General features: G+C 40.0%; 1 protein-coding gene across 4 annotated transcripts in view; it reads right to left on the bottom strand.

Annotated features, from left to right (window-relative positions):
• Window positions 1-1,529: 1,529 nt before the first annotated feature.
• Window positions 1,530-20,999, bottom strand: part of LOC100690878 (natural resistance-associated macrophage protein 2) — a 27,918-nt gene continuing 8,448 nt past the window's right edge. For 3 of the 4 annotated variants that reach the window (XM_005477899.4, XM_019349703.2, XM_019349702.2), the window contains 12 exons: window positions 17,108-17,227; window positions 15,707-15,813; window positions 15,513-15,583; window positions 15,367-15,434; window positions 13,314-13,469; window positions 13,069-13,227; window positions 12,876-12,962; window positions 10,479-10,598; window positions 10,051-10,200; window positions 5,914-5,987; window positions 4,654-4,807; window positions 1,530-3,081 (listed from right to left, as the gene is read on the bottom strand). In XM_005477899.4, coding sequence (XP_005477956.1) covers window positions 2,974-3,081; window positions 4,654-4,807; window positions 5,914-5,987; window positions 10,051-10,200; window positions 10,479-10,598; window positions 12,876-12,962; window positions 13,069-13,227; window positions 13,314-13,469; window positions 15,367-15,434; window positions 15,513-15,583; window positions 15,707-15,813; window positions 17,108-17,227 — 1,374 coding nt within the window. In that variant the 3' untranslated portion in view covers window positions 1,530-2,973. The remainder of the gene's footprint in view (window positions 3,082-4,653; window positions 4,808-5,913; window positions 5,988-10,050; window positions 10,201-10,478; window positions 10,599-12,875; window positions 12,963-13,068; window positions 13,228-13,313; window positions 13,470-15,366; window positions 15,435-15,512; window positions 15,584-15,706; window positions 15,814-17,107; window positions 17,228-20,999) is intronic. The other variant, XM_019349705.2, reaches the window with a different exon arrangement.

Here is a 20,999-nt window from a genome sequence, read left to right as displayed (position 1 = left end):
TCTAACACACTGGTTCTTAAACTTTGGGGGCCTGGGACCAGGGGGTTCTTGGAAACATTTCCCAGAACCCCCTTTTAATCCTCCTAGTATTTAAATTACTACATGGGAATTATTTTTATCCTATCTACGTCAGACACGTGGCATAATGTGTCACAACATATCAGAGCTTCTGCTGGCTCATATTTAACATGAGTGGGAGTAAAGGGCACAAGATATCTGTCTGGATGGTGTAAATGTTCACATCTTTCTGTTCTTTATTATATAATGAAGGTCAATTAACTAATTCAAAGGAAATTATTATTTTAGTAACATCAACTGTGTTCTAATATTGGCCAAAACAGTCGAGATAAATTGATGAAACTGTGAAGTTTTGTGTAAGGTTGTTTTTTTTGTTTTGTTTTGTTTTTTTGTTTTTTTGTTGTTGTTTTTTTTTACATGCAGGTTTTCAGCATTAGAACTTAATGATTTTGGTTTAACACCAGAGATGTATCTACTGGGAAGGCAAAGACTGCTTCATGGCTACGAACCCAGACCCCACTTTGAGAATGAGAACCACTGCTCTAACAGCAACATAACTGGAAATATACAAGACAATCACACAATAAAGAAGCTCGATACATCAGTTTTAAATTGGAAACACATCACTGAATTTCCATCAAGTAGGGCTGTCACAATATTGGATTTTCAATTAACAATTATTGTCAGACTGAATCAATATTATTGCAATATATATAGAGAAAAATAGCTACTATGTTAATAACTATGGCAAATAACTTCAACTTAAAATAAGTGCAAAGACCTCAAAAGGAGAGTCTGTAACCATCGCTGTGGAAATGGCACACAAAAAACCAGTTATTATCACATGTGCATTATTGACACTCTATCAATATTACATTTTTAAATATCATGGTGAGCATAATCAAATACTAAAATATATATTTTTTAATCTCTGCAAAACTGTTCATCAAGTTTTTTTGGCATTAAGGCCAACAACACGAAAATAAATGACATAATTGTCTTTAAAGAACACACACAAACACACTGTCCTTTAGATGTTGTGGTTCTACTTCAAAAATGTCACACCTGGGGATGCACGGAGTCTACTTACAGCCTCATGCACTCTGCCATGCATTAAAGCCGCATCCAATCATGCTGATGACAAACTGGCTGCTGAAATGTGCTTGCAGCATCTGAGCCTCATGTAGAGCTATGACTGTAGGGTCAAATCATGTGATTTGCTGGAAGAGCCCCCCCCGCCCCACCCACCCTCCCACCTCACAGGCCTGCCCCTGAGTGGCCTCTGCTAGGCTATGTTTCCAGGAAAGGGGCCTACTGGACAGGCTGTGAGGCCTAGGCAGGGAGACATTGGCTCATTGAGAAAAACAAAAACAGAGAGGGGCGGTGGGAAGACTCTCCCCTCTTACATAAGTCTGCCTCCATGACAGGGAGAGAGGGAGAGAGAGAGAGGGGGAAAAAAAAGTTCCCCGCCACAATGCAAAGAAAAACCTGTTCATCCGCCTCAGCTCAGCTTGCAAAGCCGAAGCACTTCAGCACTGTGAAACAAGCAGCGTTTGGCTCACAGTTGCACAATAAGTTGCAACTCTTCTGACATACCACCACAGGCATGTGCAGCAGCAGTGAGTCTCAGCGCACAGCATTCGTTTTGTCTCACACAGTAACGCTGCTTTTGGTGACTGCACATGGGCATGATGTAAGGCTGCATGTCCTTTAATGTGTTATGCTGTAAGCTGTGGTAGTGAAATGTTTACTGTAAATGAGAAGTGTCTCCTGAAGCCTGCAACACCTCCCTGTGGCTGAAAGAGAAACTGCAGTTTGAATTCAATTAGGTCAAAATACAAAAAAATGTAAAAAAAAAAAAAAAACAACCCAAAAATGTCTCAGAGGGTTTTAAATGGTCCTGTTTCAAAATACTACTGATGGCCTGTAAAACACATATTGTTGGGAGATTTAATCTCAGATCCTCTGTTTGTTTACTGTATTTCTTGGGTTGAAGCAATCTTTAGTGTTTGTAAATGAACTTCCAGAAAACTTTTGTTTTTGCACACTTCTAGTGCTGTTTAAGAAAAAAAATTGAGTCTGTTTACTAACTTACATGTTATTCTCCTGTTTAATTATATTAATGCAATTTTAGCATTTATTTTTATATTTCTCTTTTTCATCACGTCTTAACTCCTCTCCGATAAATTCAGTTTCTTCAGACGCTTAAGGTCTAATTTTGTCATCTCAGTTGTTCACATTGGAAATCTGCACTGTTGCTTTTCTGAGCATAACATCCTGGATCCTTCCTCAGCGGCTCTTCCTGACCTCTTTTTTTTTTCTAGCGACTTCCTGCATTTGGGGAAGTTTCTCCTTATTTCTGCTACATGTCAGAAGATACTGTATGCTGCTGAGATTCTGAAGCTTCTTGAGCAAATGTGTGATAGTGAGCTGTAAAAATAAAATGATATATCTGCTGAAATCCAGCACGTCACTGCCTTGTTGTTGAAAGGCATTTTTGAAGACGTGAATTTGTGTTTAAAACTTTAAAACTCCCTCCTGAACATGAAACCACTGATTTTAAAAGCCTGGGTATCATTTATAAATCTTCTTCACAGGGACTCTGTGCACCTCAGATTCAGTCTGTTTGGTTTCTTAAAAAAGTCTTGACATGTTTTCTGTTATATTAAGTCCTTCAAAAAATGATTAGAAACATCGGACATCTGTAAACCTGTCAATCTTTAAAACTCACCTAAGCTTTTCACAATCAGTATGTTACCTTTTAATAAAGTTACAGTGACAAATAAATTTGTTTCTTCATTACTAAAAAAAAATCTGTACAGCACCAACCAATCGTCAAAGTTCATCTGAAAGTCAACAAACGTCTCGTATAAATAAATTGGGACTATAGAAGACTTCATCTGAAGCTAAACACAGTCAGTCAGGTTGTCCACAGATGCACCTTTGACGCGAATGTCATGAGTCAAACTCAGGCTGCCGCTGGATCAGGATGGTCGTGTCGTTCCCTCTCCTGGTGCTCGGATCGAGCCAGGACACCCCCAGAGCGATCAGACATAACCACACCTGCAGCACAAAAAAACGACAGATTAAAAAAAAAAGCGCGCACACACACAGGCAAAAAAAAAAAAAAAAAGGTTTACAGAATGAATTTGTTCAAGTTATGCATCACTTGAGAAAGCATTCAGACCCGCTGGAGAGCCTTCAGGACATGTCTAAGACTGTCCTTGAGTGGACTAGCCAAAGACCAGATTTAAACCTCACAGAACATCTGCGGAGATGAAGACGGCAGTCCAGAGATGCTTTCCCATCCAGCCTTGAAAAGTTCAAGAGGATCTGCTGGAAAGAAAACTGCCCAAATCCAGGTGTCCAAATCCTGCAGACACTCTCGCAAAAAGATTTAAAGCTGCAGCTGCTTCTGCAAAGTCCTGGCTAAACAGTGCTGTTTATGTACTTCTCAGTGGAGCGGAGACTTTCTAACATTTAAAAAAATAAAATATTTTTATTTTGTCATTATAAGCTTTAAAGCTTGAAACAAAAGAAGTGTTAATAAAGTGAAGGGGCCTGAATACTTCTCAAAGTGCGATATACACTGACAACTTAGTCAGACAATCACTTTTTAATGGTCTAAAAAGCTTAATATGGTATAGCATATATTATTTAGCAAACTGACATCTAAAAATCATTTTTTGTGTTAAAAAAAAAAACAAAAAACAGCGAACACTGACGGCCACGAGGCTAGAAGCAGTGAATTTGAGGCATTTCCGCCCAAAACTCCAAATCTCATCAGCTGAAATCATGCATCCACCTGGTCATGCTATAGCTTTGGCCTGTATCTGGACACCACTTTACAACCCACTTCCTCTCCAATTCTTTGATTTGACTTTTCTGACTTAAACGATCTCAAATCTGTTGTCACTGATGCCTGCTCTGTTCTGTGCTGCTATCCCCACCGTGTATGCAAGAGGTCCCAGAACAGACCCAAACTGGCAAATGTGACAACAGATGTGACAATATCTGCCATTTTTGTGCAATTTATTGACACAAAAATAAAAAATACGACACAGTGTTACAGGGTTAAGATGTGGTGATTGATACATAGTATTCATTTATACAAGAAGACATTACAAATTAAAAGTTATCTTAGCGGCCTTTGAGTGTTTCTTTTCCTATATTTTGTACAGTTGCTGATGGAAAAAAGTGAAAGATGGACCCAAAGAGCAATTCTCATGTAGATCAACATTTTGATTGGCTGGTTAGTTAACTAATTTAACTCAATTTAAACATGCCACTGTAATAACAATGCTTAACTGCAGAAATTGCATTGTGCCTTTATATTTGTGTCATTGATGGGGTCTGGCATGTAAAAAGTAAAAGGTCCATTATACCCACAGCCACACCTCCTCACTGAGGTAAACGTTTTGGTCCCTTTTTTGTTCAGAGTTGCTCCAAAATCACTCTGAAGCTGGAATTCCTTTTTAATAATTTTAGGCTAAGTTAGGAGCTCACAGAGATAATTTTCTGAAGATTTGTGAAAACACGCTCTGACTGTTAAATGCCCAAGAAGTTAATATTCACTCAGTAAAACAAAGTTAAACCCTGCCAAGAACAGCTCCCATGCAACCTGCTATTACCTACCAAGTATCCCACAAACACCAGGTATGCTATGGACAGGAAAGCCGACAGCACGTACAGCCACACGCTGCCCAGCGTGCTCACGTAGACTACGACGAAGTATATGTTGATGGCACACACGATCAAGATCACCACTCCGCCTCCTATCTTAAATACCCTGCAGAAAGATAAGAATGGGTGAAGTTTAAAGGCAGGCCCGCTCCAATAAAAGTTCAGATGATGTATTAACGCTAAAAAGGCACACAAACAACATATCAGCTGATGAAAATAATAGATGTTATGGATTTTTGAAAAACCGATGCCCCAGTTGGAAAAAAAAAAAAAAGTCGGTAAGGTAAGGTTTTACTCTTGTTTCATCTCAGTTTGGAAACTAAGGAGACTTTCTGCTTTATATTTGAAAACAAAATATTTTCAGATTCTTGCCTGGTATAAAATTTCAGCTGCTCAGCACTTCCTTTGTCATATTTTTTATGTTCTCGTGCTTGGCATGTCTGGAAACGTGCAGAACATGGTTTGGCATAGACTTGCTAAAGTCTGCAGGGCAGCTTATGTTGCTCCAAAACCCACGCACATCATTAAGCACTGATGATGCCTTTAAAGATATGCAAATTTTCCATGCTCTGTGCCCTATTGCCCCCATTTTCCCTTCACAGATATCAACTTTGAGCTGTTTAGCTCTGTCTGTTTGCCTGCATGGTGGATATTTAACTTTATATTTGTGGATGCACCACTGAGAGTTTCCCAAGTGTTCCTGAGCCCATGCAGAGATTTTAACTGCAGCATCGCGTCTCTTTTAAAACTTTTCCCTTGTATACAGAGATTTCTCTGAGATGATGAATTCCTCTATTTCTTTTCAATTTGATGTTGAAGAAAATTATTTCCAAATTATTAAACAAATTGCCCTTGTAATCTCTCACAGTGTTGAACCCCTTCTCATTTTTGCTTCTAAAGTCTCGTCCTCTCTGGGGTACTCTCTGTGTAATTTTATACTTATGTTACTAATTAACTGCATTTGTTCACAGATGATTCATCTCTTTTTATTTTTTACTCATTTTTTCCAGTCTTTTGTAGCTCCCATTCAAGCGTGTTGCTGGTATCAAATTGAAAAGAAGCTTATATTTAAAAAAACAAAACAAAATCCCCCCACAATTTCTCAGTGTCATCACTTCTCATTTAAATATGAGCTATAAATGATTTGTATTTTGCTTTGTTTAAAGAACAGGGTTATAATAAAAACAAGCAGGTTTGATTTGATTTACTTACAGTCCATTGGCAAACTCGTTCATGAGAGATGGCAAACTGGTAAACGTGAGGATGGGAATGAGGGCAAATGGCAGCTGGGAGAGAAGAAGAAGAAGATGATGTGTTACACTAATTGATTCCCCTTCGCTTTCACACCAACTGTTAACCTCTGTGTCCACTGGGAGGTGCAGAGGGACGTCTTTTGGCACATCTGGAGTGATTTTGTAAAGTTTTCCCCTTTTAGCTACCTCTATGTCTGCTTGTACTGTAGTAGATTTTAGGTAGAATACTCAGGTAATGAAACGGAAGTTCAAATCAGTGAAAAAAAGATACATTTGACTATTCTGATACTTATTTAGCTGCTTTCCTGTTTTTATGGGCACTTGAAATGTTGGAGTTCAATGGCAGATGTTTTCCTTTGTTTGTCCCTCTGTCTTGTCTTGCAGGCTCCTTGTTGGCAGAGCTAATCTATTAAAATTGGCAGCATTTAAGTCTCAGTCTTTGCACTCTGTCCATTCACATAGCACCGTGTTATTTAGTTGATTGGCTTTGGCCTGGTTATTTTAGGCTTTACACTACACATTACCAAGCACCAAACACTGGTGCATGTGAAAAAACAAACACATCTCAAATGTATTGTATTGAAGTGATATCTACTGAAGGTGAACTAGAGCTGGTCTTTGATGTAATACCAGTCTGTATCACAAGATGGTGCTGCAAATGAATGTAATCTTGATTTACTTTTTAAATAATTGTGTATTTTGAGATTTTATAAAGATCTTCTTATTTATTTATTTCTGCTGCAGGGCTGACACACAGAGATATACAACTACATTTAGAATTATATCAATTGACTCAACCCCATGCATGTCTTTGGACTGTGTGAGGACGCTGTAATACCTGGAGAAAGCAAGTAAACTCCACACAGTGAGGCCGCTTCCACGGAGACAGTTATGTTAGCTTTAGGAAAGGAACTTGTGGTTTTAAGCAGGTGTGGTTTACACAGGGGTGACTCTCTTACAACGCTTCGCATGCACAGGAGGAACAGCAAGGTGGAGGAGTCCCTGGCTTTATATGAGTGACTTCAAAGAGGAGTGAAACACATTTCCTGCTAAACTGCTGCCCCCTAGTGTGGAAAGTTTTACATAAATTCTGGAGATATTACTAGTTATCAACTATTTATTAGTTAACAGCAAATAACTAACTAAAGCTGTATTAATCATCAATTTTAGCATAATTAATCATACTGAATGTAAAGTATTACTGTTAAATTTTTTTTAAACCCTACTTATTTAAAGGTTTTTCATTATTTTGTGCAATGTAGAGCAAAACTGAAGGTTTTAGTGGTCTTAAATGGCACAACTGGATTTATTTAACTTTACACAGTATCATTAAATTCTTAAACAGCTTCATGAGGTAGTAAATGTTTTTGGTTAAAAACAAACAACAGTTTTTTTAAGCAATGGTCATTGCTTAAAAAAAAACTCGACATTTTGTCATGCTAAGTTTGGAAGTTTGAGCACTGGAAATCAATAATTCAGATTAGAGCTCACATCATGATTCCTTTATGACAGAAATGCTGCAAAGAAACCAAGACTGAGGAAGACCAAGAAGAAGAAGAAAACTGGGAGGAACAAATATTAGACATCTGGATGAATCCAGATGTGAGCTCTGTGTCTTTGTGAGGCACAGTCAAGGTGAATGGATCTTATCTGCATGTGTGGTTCCCACTGTGAAGCTCGAGACACGGTTGGTGATTTATTGAGAATTCAAGGCAACACTCGAAAAGCATGGCTACCACAACATCCCACAGCGGCACGCCATCCCATGTGGTTCATGCTCAGTGGGGCTATAATTTGTTTTTCCAGCAGCACCGTAAGAGCTGCTTGACCAAGAAACAGAGTGATGGAGTGACCTGACCTCTGCAGCCATCTGACCAAAACCCAGCTGAGACAGTTTGTTTGACAGCCAACAAATCTTTCCTTATCAATAACTATTCCATGGTTTTGATGCATTCAGAATTGATGTCTTGAAGGAATAAGTGTCCAAACTTATCTTTTCAAAGGGATGTGGTGTTCATTTGATTCAAGGCGCTTGTAAAGTTGAGAGAATGGAGGAGTAAATTAAACCCCCCAAAAAAGGATTGATCCCACATTTCCCAGAATGCAGCTCATGTTTTTCCATTAAAACCTCCATGCCCACTGCCTTTATAATCCATAACACCACTCTGTAACTCTGGTTTTCAGCTAACACCTCGCCCTGAGAAAAAACCCTGAGGAAGTCTTCAGGTTTTTGTTCCTTACAATTTGAAAACCTCCCCCAAAGACATATTCGTAGACATGTTATTACAGATCAAATGAGACACGATGAACGTATTTATACACAATGTCATACGATGTATGCACAAGCAAACATTTTCCCTTCCTAGTTATGGAAAGAGTGAAAATTCTTCTTTACACCTGTTTGCAGGAGACTTGCTGTTATAATGATAGGTTTATAATGATGCACAGCTGCAGTGTTTGTAGCTGCTGCAGTCAACACTTTCAAGAAACCTCATGTATAAATGAATCTGCAGTGATGCTCTTTAATGTTCATTTATCAGTTTTAAGATGTAGTTCTACACATGACCTATCCCACTATGCAGACAGTGGTACAGCTGAATTTTTTCCCTGTAATTTTTGTCTTGCTTAGCTTATCTGAGCATGCATCTGTCCTAATGCACGCTCACTCGTCCAGGTAAGGAAATCCCAGAAAGCCGATCCATCTGGATGGAGCAATTTCAGTGGGAGTGATGAAATGTTTCTCCCACTGAAAACGTCCAGATGATATATTGCTGTTTTTAAGCAATAAAGATTAATGATCATTATTTATATTTAACTGTTTTCACACACTGAGCAGCACAAACCACGATGACTAAACCCGACTTATTATGGCGATTAACACCTGCAATGTTTTCACTGCTGTTTTTGAATTTATCAGTGAGAGAATAACAATCACTGCCTCAGTATAAGCAATAATAATCATAGCATCAATATAAAATATAAGGACTCACAAATGCCAGCAAATTCCTGGAGGAAGATTGATGAAACTGTACACTTCTTTGTAGAAAGAAGTGCAAAATCTACAGGGACAAATATGTTTGCCCCTGAAAAAAGAGTGACCACCACAAAGAGCAGAGACCCATGAGGGGGGAAAAAATCTCAGCTTTTTAATTTTTCTATCGGCTGGCACCGCATATGAATGTTTGGGACAGGCACTGTAATTAACACGTATGCACCACACCAGAGAAGCATACATGTGGGCAATGACACTGGGCCCTTACATAAGTTACATCCTAGGCTCTACAAAGATTGTCCATAGAATTAGGCATAAACTGTTTCAGACAGTTGGATCAGTATGACATCACTGGGAGGGAATATCCCTAACATGGTCATCTCAGGAATACAGAAACTCGTCCATCTACCGCTCAAACCTTTTGTTTGTGTGGTGCAGCCAATCAGAAGTTAGCCAGCTTAAAGGGAGAGATGCTAAAGCTACTTAAAGCTACTGTAGTAGACTCTGGGGATAAATATACAGAGCTGAAATAGAACAGAATGGGTTCCTTTAAAGAAAATAAAGTAGTTATTATGTATCAAAGTAATATCCACATGAATGCCTGGACCTAAAGTTTGCCTGCTTTCCTTGGGGACTGTGAATCAGTGTATATTAAGTATGCACGAACATTAATTACAGACAAATTAAGTAACAAGGATGTTTTGCAACTCATTTGTGCTATGTATTCAATATTTCTGAAGCAACTGGACCCAGTCTGGCAACATTTTATTCAGTACAGACAATAAATTCTTTCATACTGCAGGATTACATCTGAAGCAACTGGGTCAACCCTGTTTCTTTTTTCCAACGAGGCATTCTTATTGCCACTTAGGTAGTCTTATCTTATCATTTAACGATAAGAGTACAGCCTGTTTTGATTTTACCAACCTAGAACTTGATCCAAAACCTGAAAACCAGTGCTGCTTGCTTGTGCATTTAAGTTATGTTAATGACCTTAATGCACTTAATAAGAACAGCAGTACAAAGATAAATAAGCCTAAAAGAAAAGTGGTGCTGTTGGCGGATGGTTGAATGAAGCTGAACTGGTTTTAACCTCTTTCTGACCTGCATGCTCTGCAGCACATTCAGGAAGTCATTCATGCCCGTCAGGTGCTGCACGTCCTGGAAGATGGCCACGAGCAGGGTGGGCGTGATGGCAAGCGAGCGGGTCAGCAACACCCGAGCGAAACGTGACCAGCGCAAGTTTAAGAAGCCCTGAGGGAAGGAGAACAAATCAGTCGGTGACATTTACAAGAAAACGGGGCTTGTTTACAAAAGATTTAGTGAAGCAAACCGACTGCAGCTGTACGTGATTATAAGTAAATAAGTAAATTACATGCAGGAGCTTTTGAACAGGCCAAATAAAGGGCTCAAGTAAAGAAAGAATGGGAGAACATATTTGCGTTAAAGGGAAAGAGTTAGCGCTGACATTTCCACTGTTTGAGCTTTACATGTGGTTTTTGTTCACATCTGGTTCTTCCTTTCTCACTGACCTCCATGACAAACTGGCCGGAGTATGTTCCAGTCATGGTGGAGCTCTGACCAGCTGCAAGGATCCCCACGGCCCATATGTAGAGAGCAGCTGGGCCAAAGAAACAGCCGAGCACCACTCCCTGTTACAGACACGCAAACACAGATGACAGTGGATAAAAAACAGAAAACATGCTCTGCAAAACCAGCGCAGGCCCACTTTGCTGCCACTAAAACCAGAGAGGGAGTTAAGAATAAATGCATGTTAATGTCATTGTCACCGTTTCCTGCAGGGCTTGAATCCAGATGATCTCAGAAATATTATATAAAATACAAGCCTGTCATTATGTGCTCCAAATTTGACCTGTTTGTGTGCTTTTAAGTTAACTGTATAAAGTACACGGAGGCTACAAACACCCGGAGTTCTGTTTGCAAGCAGGGGCGTCAAACACACCACTTTTTTTTAAATAGTGAAAAAAAACAATTTCTGTGAATTCACGGATAACTTCTGTTTTTAATTACGGGATAGGAATCCTTTATTCCCTACAGTGTAAGCCCAATGAGCTGTGCTGATGGGTGTCTTTGATTTATTACAGGAATATTTCATAACAGTGTGGAAAACGACATAATATATGGTAATAGAATGTGATGGACCGACCTTAGCTGGATAATCAGCAAATAAAACGAGTGATTGCTTGGATAGATAACCTGATGTAGCAACACATGCATGAATGAGCCTTTAAATTTAAAAAGAAGAAATGACCCCGAGCTTTTCTATTTGTTTCTGGGCGGTAGCTGGAGATCAGTGATGATCCCCAGCAAGCGCTCTGAGTTAATTTGACACAGGAGCTGATGATAGCTCTTTGTGCAATTTAAAGCTCTGTGGTGAAATCACACATGCATATGCAAGTATAAGTATGTTCAGACCAAACGTGTCCACACAGTTTCTGAAAAAAGCCACAAATATTTTCCCTTAAGTTCACTCACTCCTTTTCTTGTAATTCCACTACATACGGTCACTTCATTAGATACACCAGTTCAACTGCTTATTAAGGCAAAGCTCTAACGAGTGAATTAAATGTTAGCAGATCAATACATTCAGGAACGGTAAAGACAACTTGGTGCTAAACACGTTGTGATATAAATAATTAACAATCATCTCTAGTGTTTACAGAAAGTGGCCTGAAAAAGAGAAAAATATCTAGGAAGCAGCTGTTCTCTGGGGGAAAATGCCTGCTAAAGCAACTCAAGTTACAACCAAAGCATGCAGAAGAGCATCTCTGAATGCAAAAGACCACACCAGTGCCACTCCTGTCTACTAAGAACAGGCGACAGGCTCCAGTTCACAGAGGCTCAGCAAAACTGGGCAATAGAAGAAAAGTGTTCTTTATTTCTGCTGCAACATTCGGATGGTAGATGTCAATTGAATAGATGTGGTTAAACGGACAATTTGCATCAACTGTGTAACACTATCATGTGAATATGGTCCAAAATCTTAAAAGGAGTGTTCCCAGCACCTTTTTGAATTGATGCCAGCTCTGAAGGAAAAAACAAAGTTCTCATTTTGTGTGGATCAAAGCTTGCAGACATGTGTTTGCCTCTAAATGTGTCTCCTGGTCTGAATTTGCATCAATTCACATCTTTGCACAGACTTTGTATTTAACTGTTGTTCATCACTGATCTGAACGGGAATTCCAGGAAGCATAAAAAAAAAAAGCATTTCATTGCGGATCTTTTTTGTGCAATTTTGCATGCTTTTTTTTTTTTTTCCAGCGCATTGTGTTCTGTATTCTGATTGGCTGTAGACCATTGTCATTCAATCTTGTGCCGTGTCTCCTGTAGAGTACAGAATGCGTCCAGCTTGTCAAATTGACCTAAATCTTCCATCGCTAGCAATGTGACTCTGAAGTGCTGAACTGTATGTTTGTAAGTTTTCTCCAACAAACACAAAAATTTCGATGAAACGAAACGTTTTGCACCAAAGGTTTATTCTATAATACTGGACTTATTTTTCTACGAAGGTCTTAACTTTTAGAGTGTTTAAACCATAGAGAAAAGTGTATAAAGTGTGTAGTGAGGGGTTTTACAGCCATAAAACATCTATAATAATTGTAAAAAAATTAAGTTGGCTACTTTGCGGATTTCACCTATCACAGGTTATTTTTAGAACGTAACTACCGCGATAAACGAGGGAGGGACCATTGTAGCTTGAGTCTTATTACTTTATAATTGCACTCCATTTAAACATGTGGTATGAGCAAATATGCTGACAGGCGTGCATTCAACAGTATCGTTACCTGTTTATCTGTAAACACCAATAAGAGTCGATCTGAATAACTGAATCATATTTGTTTTGTTATACATTTAAATGGTCACGGACTTTTCTTATCATGTTTTCAGTAAAAAGCATAAAAGCTCACCCCTTTGTAGATGTCCACCTTGAGAGTTTCATTATTCAGAGGGAACAGGTCTAAATGTGGACTGCCTGTTTGATTACAGACATTGAACTGAAAAAAGAAAACGGGGGGAGGGAGAAAAGCAAAACAGGCTGCTGAATTTCCATCACGACTCTGAATTTTTATTAGATCATAAAGCAGCCGCAGAGATACTTACCACCTCTTCATTTGTGCGCTGATAGAAAGCCTCAGCAAAGACGGCCACCACAAACACATTGATGAGGAAAGAGACAAACAGCGCGATGGTCGACTCGATGAAGAAGTATTTGTTGGCCTCTTTTACCTCTTTTTTGTTTGACTGATCCACTTCTCGAGACTGAGAGAGAAGATTTAAAAACTCACTGATGATGCCGATGCAAGTTTCACACAGATGATTAAGCAGGGATTTCATTACTGTCTGACCTTGACGAGAGCAGAGTGGAGGTAAATGTTGTGAGGCATGATGACGGCGCCCACGATGCCAACAGCCTGACCCAGCTGGACGGGTCCGCAGCCCTCGCAGTATGGCACAAACATCCCTTTCAGCAGCTGGCCTTGGTCTGGACCCACTGTCACATACTGAAAAGGAAGCAAGGAGTGATTTCAAAAGCAAAACATTTAGAAGATCTAAATTAGGACGAACCTGAAGAGACCAGAGACACTTGGTGATTTTGCACCACCTGCTCAGAGTTCAGAGTGAGTGTTGGGTGCTCAGATTACAAGCTTGGTACAAACATTCATGTGATGTTTAGAGGAAAAATCTTAACACGGTGATCAAAAGATTTCAATGCAACATTTGTGGTTTTCAGTGAAGTCTTAACAACCTGAAGCTCATGTGTTGTGGTCCCAGTTTTTTTTGTATTTGTGTAACTTTGGTTCCTCTTTTGTTGAGTTTCCCACATTCTTCTGTTCATAGTATTCCCAGTGTTTCCCTGTCTTTCTGTTCCTCTGTCTTGTCTACGGGATTACTGCCTTTCTCTTGTATTTCCTGGAGTCTGTCATCTTGTCGAGGTGTCAGGGATGTTGTGACATTTGACCCAAACAATGTTTCCCACTATGACTACTGATTATGCCAAAAAATCATAATCATGACCATTTTGATAAATATCTCTGTTTTCTTGTTTTAATAATCGATGGAAGCCAAAAGTCCATCCATCAATTCATCTTCTGCCACTGGGTAGAGAAGCCCAGACCTCCTCCAGCTCATCCAGGGGAACAGTGAGGCATTCCCAGGCCAGCTAAGAGACATAATCGCTCTCGCGTGTTTGGAGACTTTCCCTCCTACCTCCTACTAGAAGGACGTGTGGAACACCTCAGCTGGCTCCTTTCAATGTTGGCAGCAGTGGCTCTACTCTGAGTCTGACTGAATTTCCCTCTTTCCACCACCCTTTGGAGAAAGCTCATTTCCACCATTTGTATCCGCAATCTCATTCTCTCAGTCACTACCCAGAGCTTGTAATCAGAAGTGTGGGTAAATTTAAATTTAGTTGACTTCAAAGCCCAAATTGCCGCTGACAGAATAGGTTCAAATGTGCCATCTCACCACCAAACACCAAAAATCCAGGACCTAAAATTTTACTCTAACTTCAGCTAACTTTTGGAATCAATCTGAAGAAATTTTTCAGAAGGATTCTGGAAAAAAAAAAAATCAGACATTTCACATTTTTACAAACATGAACAGCTCGGGCCTCGTTCACAAATCTGTGTAGACATGAACATGTCACACACAAATCTGTGATTTAATTCATACCACACATGATGAATACCAGCTGTCTTGCAAAATGTGCACAAGTTATTTCTACGGCTGTGTAGATCTGAACCTTTTTAAAACACATATTGTTGTACGCGATATCTTATCTCCTCTCATCTTTAAAATGACACCCGTCCTTGGATCGCATCACTTATTATTTTAATTTCTGGCACCGTGACACAGACGCTGGAGAATATGCATGTACTTCAAACCTGCCATGAGTTTCTTTTCTTCTTCTGAGCTGCTCCATGTCTTCTACCGGTTTTCTTTTTCTTACATTAACCTTCATTATTTCGGCCGTAGCCTTGCTTTATTACATTTTTTTGTTTCCACTGCCACTTGAGTGGAAACAATTCGGAGGGCGACATCTTTTCCAGTTTCCTCCTCAGACACTGTTTCCGTGTCTTCTGTGGGACCTTCTCTTGCTTCTTTTGTCTTAACTGTGCAGAGTTCTCTCTTACAACACGGTCACCGCTTTCTCTGTTTCATTTCAAGTTAATGTGTTAATTTTCTTGATATTCTTAAAAAAAATATCCGGTTGAGATCCAGACATCCTTTCGGATCCAGGGACTTCCAGGTAGTATTAAAAATATTTTGCTTACTTTTTCCCCACTGACATGCATGTGATCCGCTGAAGATGGCCAAGTTTAAGCTGTTAAAACAAGCTGATTGAGAGAACCCCCCCCCCCAACTCATTTCCAGATAATCGTGTGTAAGTGTTTATACCTCATATCCAAATGTGATCCCCATGATTGTAATGAGGAATCCAAAAAAGGCTTCCAGCTTTCTCAGACCTGCAGAGGAAAAAATAAGCGTGCTTCATTTTTGCTGATAAGCCGACGAACAGTTTGAAAGTGATTATTCCAACCTACCGTACTTGTCCAAGAAGAGGAAGACAAACGTGTCAGTGATGGTGATGAGGACACCCCCCCATAAGGGGATCCTGTGGATAAACACAAACAACGGAAATGATCATCGCCAAGTAATCGACTCATTTTATGGCAATCATCAAACTGCGACTGAGTCCCAGTGGCCATTAAACTGATGCTGAGTGTGTTTGCACCACCTGCCAGAGGAGAGGAGGTTGAAAGCGATGGCGCAGCCGATGACCTCCTGCATGTCTGAGCCGATGATCGCCAGCTCCACCATCAACCACAGGATGATACGAGGCACCTGTCAGAGTCAGGCAGTGTTTACAAAGGTCTGAGCTGACATAAAATTCAGTTTGCAACACATCCGGCATGTGAGGAAACCTTTTATTGTTGGAGATTTTTACTCTATACCATAACTACTTTTTATTTCTTGTGTGTGTTGGTCGCACACTGTTTGGGAATTCAGCTGTTTTATCAACTTGTCCGTCACCTGTAAAGCACTAAACAGCATGAATGGAGCCATATTTACTGGACTTTTATTGAGTTAGGATCCAGCAATCTCCTGACAATAAAAGTCAGGACATTTCGCCCTCTGCTGCTTCAGCTGGTCATTGCCGTCACGCTGTTCACGTGAAAAAATGAAGGCCTACTTTTATGTCTAAGCTCCTCTCTGCAAAAACGTGAGCGAGGTGTGAGGAACAGAGGACAGAAAAGCTGAAGCTGCACAATGAGAATTATTGGTTTAAGGCATGTCGACGTGGAGGTGCAACAATCATACGTCACACCACGATTAAAGGACTTTGAAGCAGGACAGAAGCCTCCTCTGTCCGCTCTTCTCCCATCCCATCCGGGACAGGTTGTGCCTTAAACCTTTTCAAGAACATATAAAGTGAATTTACGATGGCAGAAAGTGTTCATGCATTTCTGCTTGAGGACACAGCCTTAATTTACCTTTGACTTATAGGCACAAATTAATTTGTGCCTATGACTTCTTTTCAGCTTTTCATCATTCAATAAATCAATTAATAAACCAAGCCGGCAGTCAAAGCATTTGCATTTTCAACTGTGTCGCTAGTCCTCTAAACTCATGAAACAGAAAAGTTAACAGATTCAAAGATAAGAAGTCAATTCATCCATGCAGCTCTCTGCATACGTTTCCCTACTGAAGCTTAAAAAATGTTTCCAACAGTGGGCAGTGTAGCCTGAGAGGACAGAAAGAGAGCAAACAGAGGCACATTTGTAACAGTTATTTTCTCTCTTCATGTTTTACAGATGCAAATATTTCTTATAAGCTGGATTTAAAAATATATCCACATGAATAATTCATGCAGTCACTGTTTTGTAAGTGTCACCGGCTCACGCTGGTTTGATTTAATGTTTTGAGACGCATAATCCAAGGATTACAGCTACTGTAACAGCAGTGCTTGTAATGCAAGGAGGCAGTTTCAGTAAACTAAGACTGCTTCTGCTCACAGCCTCTCTGTCAGACTTCATCCTGCTCGTGTTTTAGAACTGTGATGAGAACAGAGAGAGCAGAAGCAGCAACAACAACAACAACAACAGAAAATAGAACAATAACGGCAAACGTATCTCACAGTGTGGTACTGGCGGTTGCAGACTTCAGCCAGGTGCATCCCGGTGACCACGCCCAGCCGAGCCGCCAGCCTCTGCAGCAGCAGGCCGACGATGGTGGCACCCAGCAGCACCCAGAGCAGCTGAAAGGACGAGGGCAGAGAACCGAACAGTTAATCGGAGCTTGTGAGTTGATAGGTAACATGATTGTGAAGTTGCCCTAAGATCTGAAAAGAAACTGAAGCCAGGAAGTGGCTTAAAACACCACCAGTAAATAATGAAATCTCTGTATGTCGTTCTGTCTGTTATTTGCCCTTCTTGGTAACTGTTCCTTCGATCAACTTGAAACCCAGCGAGTTGTTGCTCGAGTACGTGTAGTTTGAGGTTGTTTGAATGAGTGGTTCTCATCTTTAGTCTAAGGCTGTTTTCACAGCTGCCGTGTTTCATCAGTTTAAATCAAACTGGTTTGTTTTCCCTCTTGGTGCGGTTCGTTTGTGCAGATGTGAACACAACAATCGCACACCAAAACAACCGTACTGAGATCGCCTCGGGTCTTGGTACGGTTCCACACGAACTTCAGAACGGTTTGTTTATCCTGTGAACGTGATGCGACCTTGATCCAAACCAACTACCAGGGGTATGTTGCAAGTTTGTGCAAAAAAACTTCCCGTAGACACGTATGCCTTGTATCCAGAGATGCAGCAAGGTAGACGTGCAAGGACCTGTACGGGCTAGCAGCTAGCTGTGGAACAAACATAAATTCTCCGTGTTCTCTGATAGTCCAGGACACAGCACCTGCTTCCTGTATTTACTTTTGTTGTTCCCGCCCCAGACACATCTGGCCAATAAGCGGACCGAATATTCTTATGTGGTTTGTTCGTGACTCATTTCGGTTCGCTTGGAGTTCATTTGGATTTTTCTCTGTGTGAAAACAAACCAAACCACAAGGAAAAGCAACAAGTTTACAAACTCATCGACTGATTCAGACCAGATTAAACGAACTATAGGTGTGAACACGCTCTGAAAGTTCTGCTTTGCTATGCACGCCCTGCACACAGACACATATAAAACCACGTGTGTTTGGCTGTCTTTGCGACAGCACTGACATTAATTTATTTCCAAGACTCTTGACTCTGTTTTTAACTATTACGCTTACTCAACTCTATCTGTAAAACTAAACCTTACACCTTTCTTTCTACTACCTTTAGTATTCTATTTTTAGAATTTCTGCTTTATTTTTGTTTTATTGAGCCATTTCACACTTTTATTATATTTTATTGAGCCATTTTACACTGCTCAAAAAAATCGAAGGGAACGCTCGATCATCACAGTTCAGCACCAAGTCGGTTAAACTTCAGTTAGGAAGCATAAACCACCGTGTATCAGCCCCCATAAAGGGAATGGTTTGGATTGGTGAATGGTGGGTTGTCCTGCCTCTCCACTGTACCTGCAGGTGAAACTGATTCACAGCGGTTTATGTTCCTGACTGGACAAACTAATAGCCCTGAAGTGTAACTGATTTTGTGTTACACCGATGATCAAGGGCCCACTTAATTTTTGGAGTGATGCAGCTTATATATATTTCTTTTAGATTATAGTCAACTTTATTTTACTTAAAAGTAATTCTATTTTTTTGGCACTACTGTCTGTTATTTTTATATGTTGTTACTGGTTGTGTCAGTGTTTTATCTGCTGTAACAAAGGAAGTTATCAACCTTTGGGATAAATAAAGTACGTCTAAGCCCAGCTTGACTTCTTTTATTATCTTAAGTTGTGGCCCTCTGACAGAAACATATTTGCACATATAAAAAACTGAAACCTTTGCATTTTATGAAGCGCCTCTGCTTTTCAGTCAGTGTGAGCGGGTTTTCTGTGAAAAGAGACTGTTGTTTTGTGGCCACATTAACCTGACGCGAACTTTCACGAGTCCCGTACCCCTGTTTTACCATCTGCTCCTACTTCCCCTGTTGCGACATACTTCTGTCTTTGGTGGAAAACCTAAAAACGATAAAGGAAATGCAGTGCTATTCTTGTGTCTCGCACTCCCTCTGCCTCCCCCATGACGGAGATGATGCTTTACTCTTCATCTATATTCTTATTTCGTTTTAGAACTCTGAATATAATCTGTTTGTGTTTTTCTTTCTTTTTTTCTGTCAAACAAACATATTTTGATTGCTTTATCTGAATTAAATCAATTAACACTTCTTGTCAGCACATGTGTTCAATGTTTGATTGAAAAGACTGCTGCTGCTGGTTTATAAAGCACCGAACGGTTTATAAGCCAGCATGTTTTACATGTCTGATCTGCTGTGTATTGACCCCTCAGGTCTCCCAGTGCAGGTCTGCTTTCTGTCCTCAGAGATAAAACTAAACATAGAAGCAGCAGCTTTCAGGTTTTTGCTCCACATGTCTGGAACAACCTCACAGAGACCAGGAGTAACTCCGTGTTCTGGTAAACTAAGACTGAAGACTTTTTGTTTGCCACTGCCTTTCATTAAAACCAAATAATTCTTGAACCAATTTCTTTCTAATGTGCTTTTACACAGTCTTATGTTGCATTTACAAGTTTTATTCAAAGCTTGTTTATGTTATTTTATGAGAAGCAATGTGAATTTTATTGTTGTTGAAAAGTGTTGAACACATTATCTTTGTCTTAATTAACGATAATTAAGCCTCACATTACTGAGCCGCTACAAGACTTCTGAGCATTTCTTTTCTGTGACTGTGCTGCAGCCTTGTCGCTGTGATTGGCTGCAGCTCAAAACCTTGAAAAGCCCTGCATACCTCCGGACTGACGGTCAGGATTAAGGCTTAGGGCCCGGTCACTCTTACACCAGTCTCAGTAAACATTCACTCAGTTTAAATGATGCGACTCCCGAGTTCAGGAATGTTTCCACCTGTTTAAGGGCAAAGGACACCTTTGTTAAACTTTGACCTGCAGTGCTGTGGGACTCGTGAATTTACAGCCAGTTTCAGGCGCAGTGAGTTAGACTTGTCTTTCAAGAAATATTGCTGAAATGCAAAAGAACAAATGACATAACTGGAAGAACCATTAATGCTGAAAGGTATCTACTGGTTGCAGAGCAACACATGATGATTTAGGTAAAGGCTTTGTCTGTTCTGCACATTTTCCAGCAGCAGTGCTCCATAATCCGAGTCTGAGCGCTAAATGGGCTTGCTAACACTCTTGAAAGGAAGTTCAACATAGCCAGACTTTCTTTTTGTTAGCTGGGAAAGACAAAGACAGTGTCACTGTGCACGCTCACAGAAAAGTGGAAACATGGCACGTCATTAAAGTCTTCTTCTGCATAAAATGTTGTCATTGAGTGCTACCTATTTCATTGCTGCCTACACCAGAAGAAGAGATAGAAATTTATAAATAATATGAAAGATTAAACATGCTAATGGCGCTGCAAATAAATCTGAAACTAATATTGTGAATACTCAAGCTTTCACTGCAGTGCTGCTGTTTATTTCTAACACGACAGCTGCAAAGTTAGAAACTTTAAATTTGACTTGGCCCAAAGCGCGATGATGCAGATGTGAAAACCACTTTGGTTTAGTTGTCGGATGAGTGTGGAATGAAGTTTATTGACTGAATCGCCTTGGTGATAAACAGCCTACAAACACAGTGATTCTTTTTTAATCTAATGCATGTTGTGTTTGCTACAACTCCAACACTGGGCATCTGATTAGGACCAAGCTGAAAATCATATTTATGCACATTCCTCATCCATACGTGTGACGCACGGTTGGCGCTGGTCTAACTTTGTGAGGTACTTCTCAACAGATTAAGTGTTAAAAAGATATTTAGAGAAACGAATGAGCGAACATGTGGCACTTCCAGACAATTTTAAACTGAAATCCAAACATAACCTGCTCTGGACCAGTTGATGTGTTCAGCATAGGTTACCA

This window comes from Oreochromis niloticus, linkage group LG20 (assembly GCF_001858045.2).
Source record: "Oreochromis niloticus isolate F11D_XX linkage group LG20, O_niloticus_UMD_NMBU, whole genome shotgun sequence".
Lineage (NCBI taxonomy): Eukaryota > Metazoa > Chordata > Actinopteri > Cichliformes > Cichlidae > Oreochromis > Oreochromis niloticus.
The sequence above is the reverse complement of the archived record's forward strand: the minus strand, read 5'-3'. Positions and strand labels throughout refer to the sequence as shown.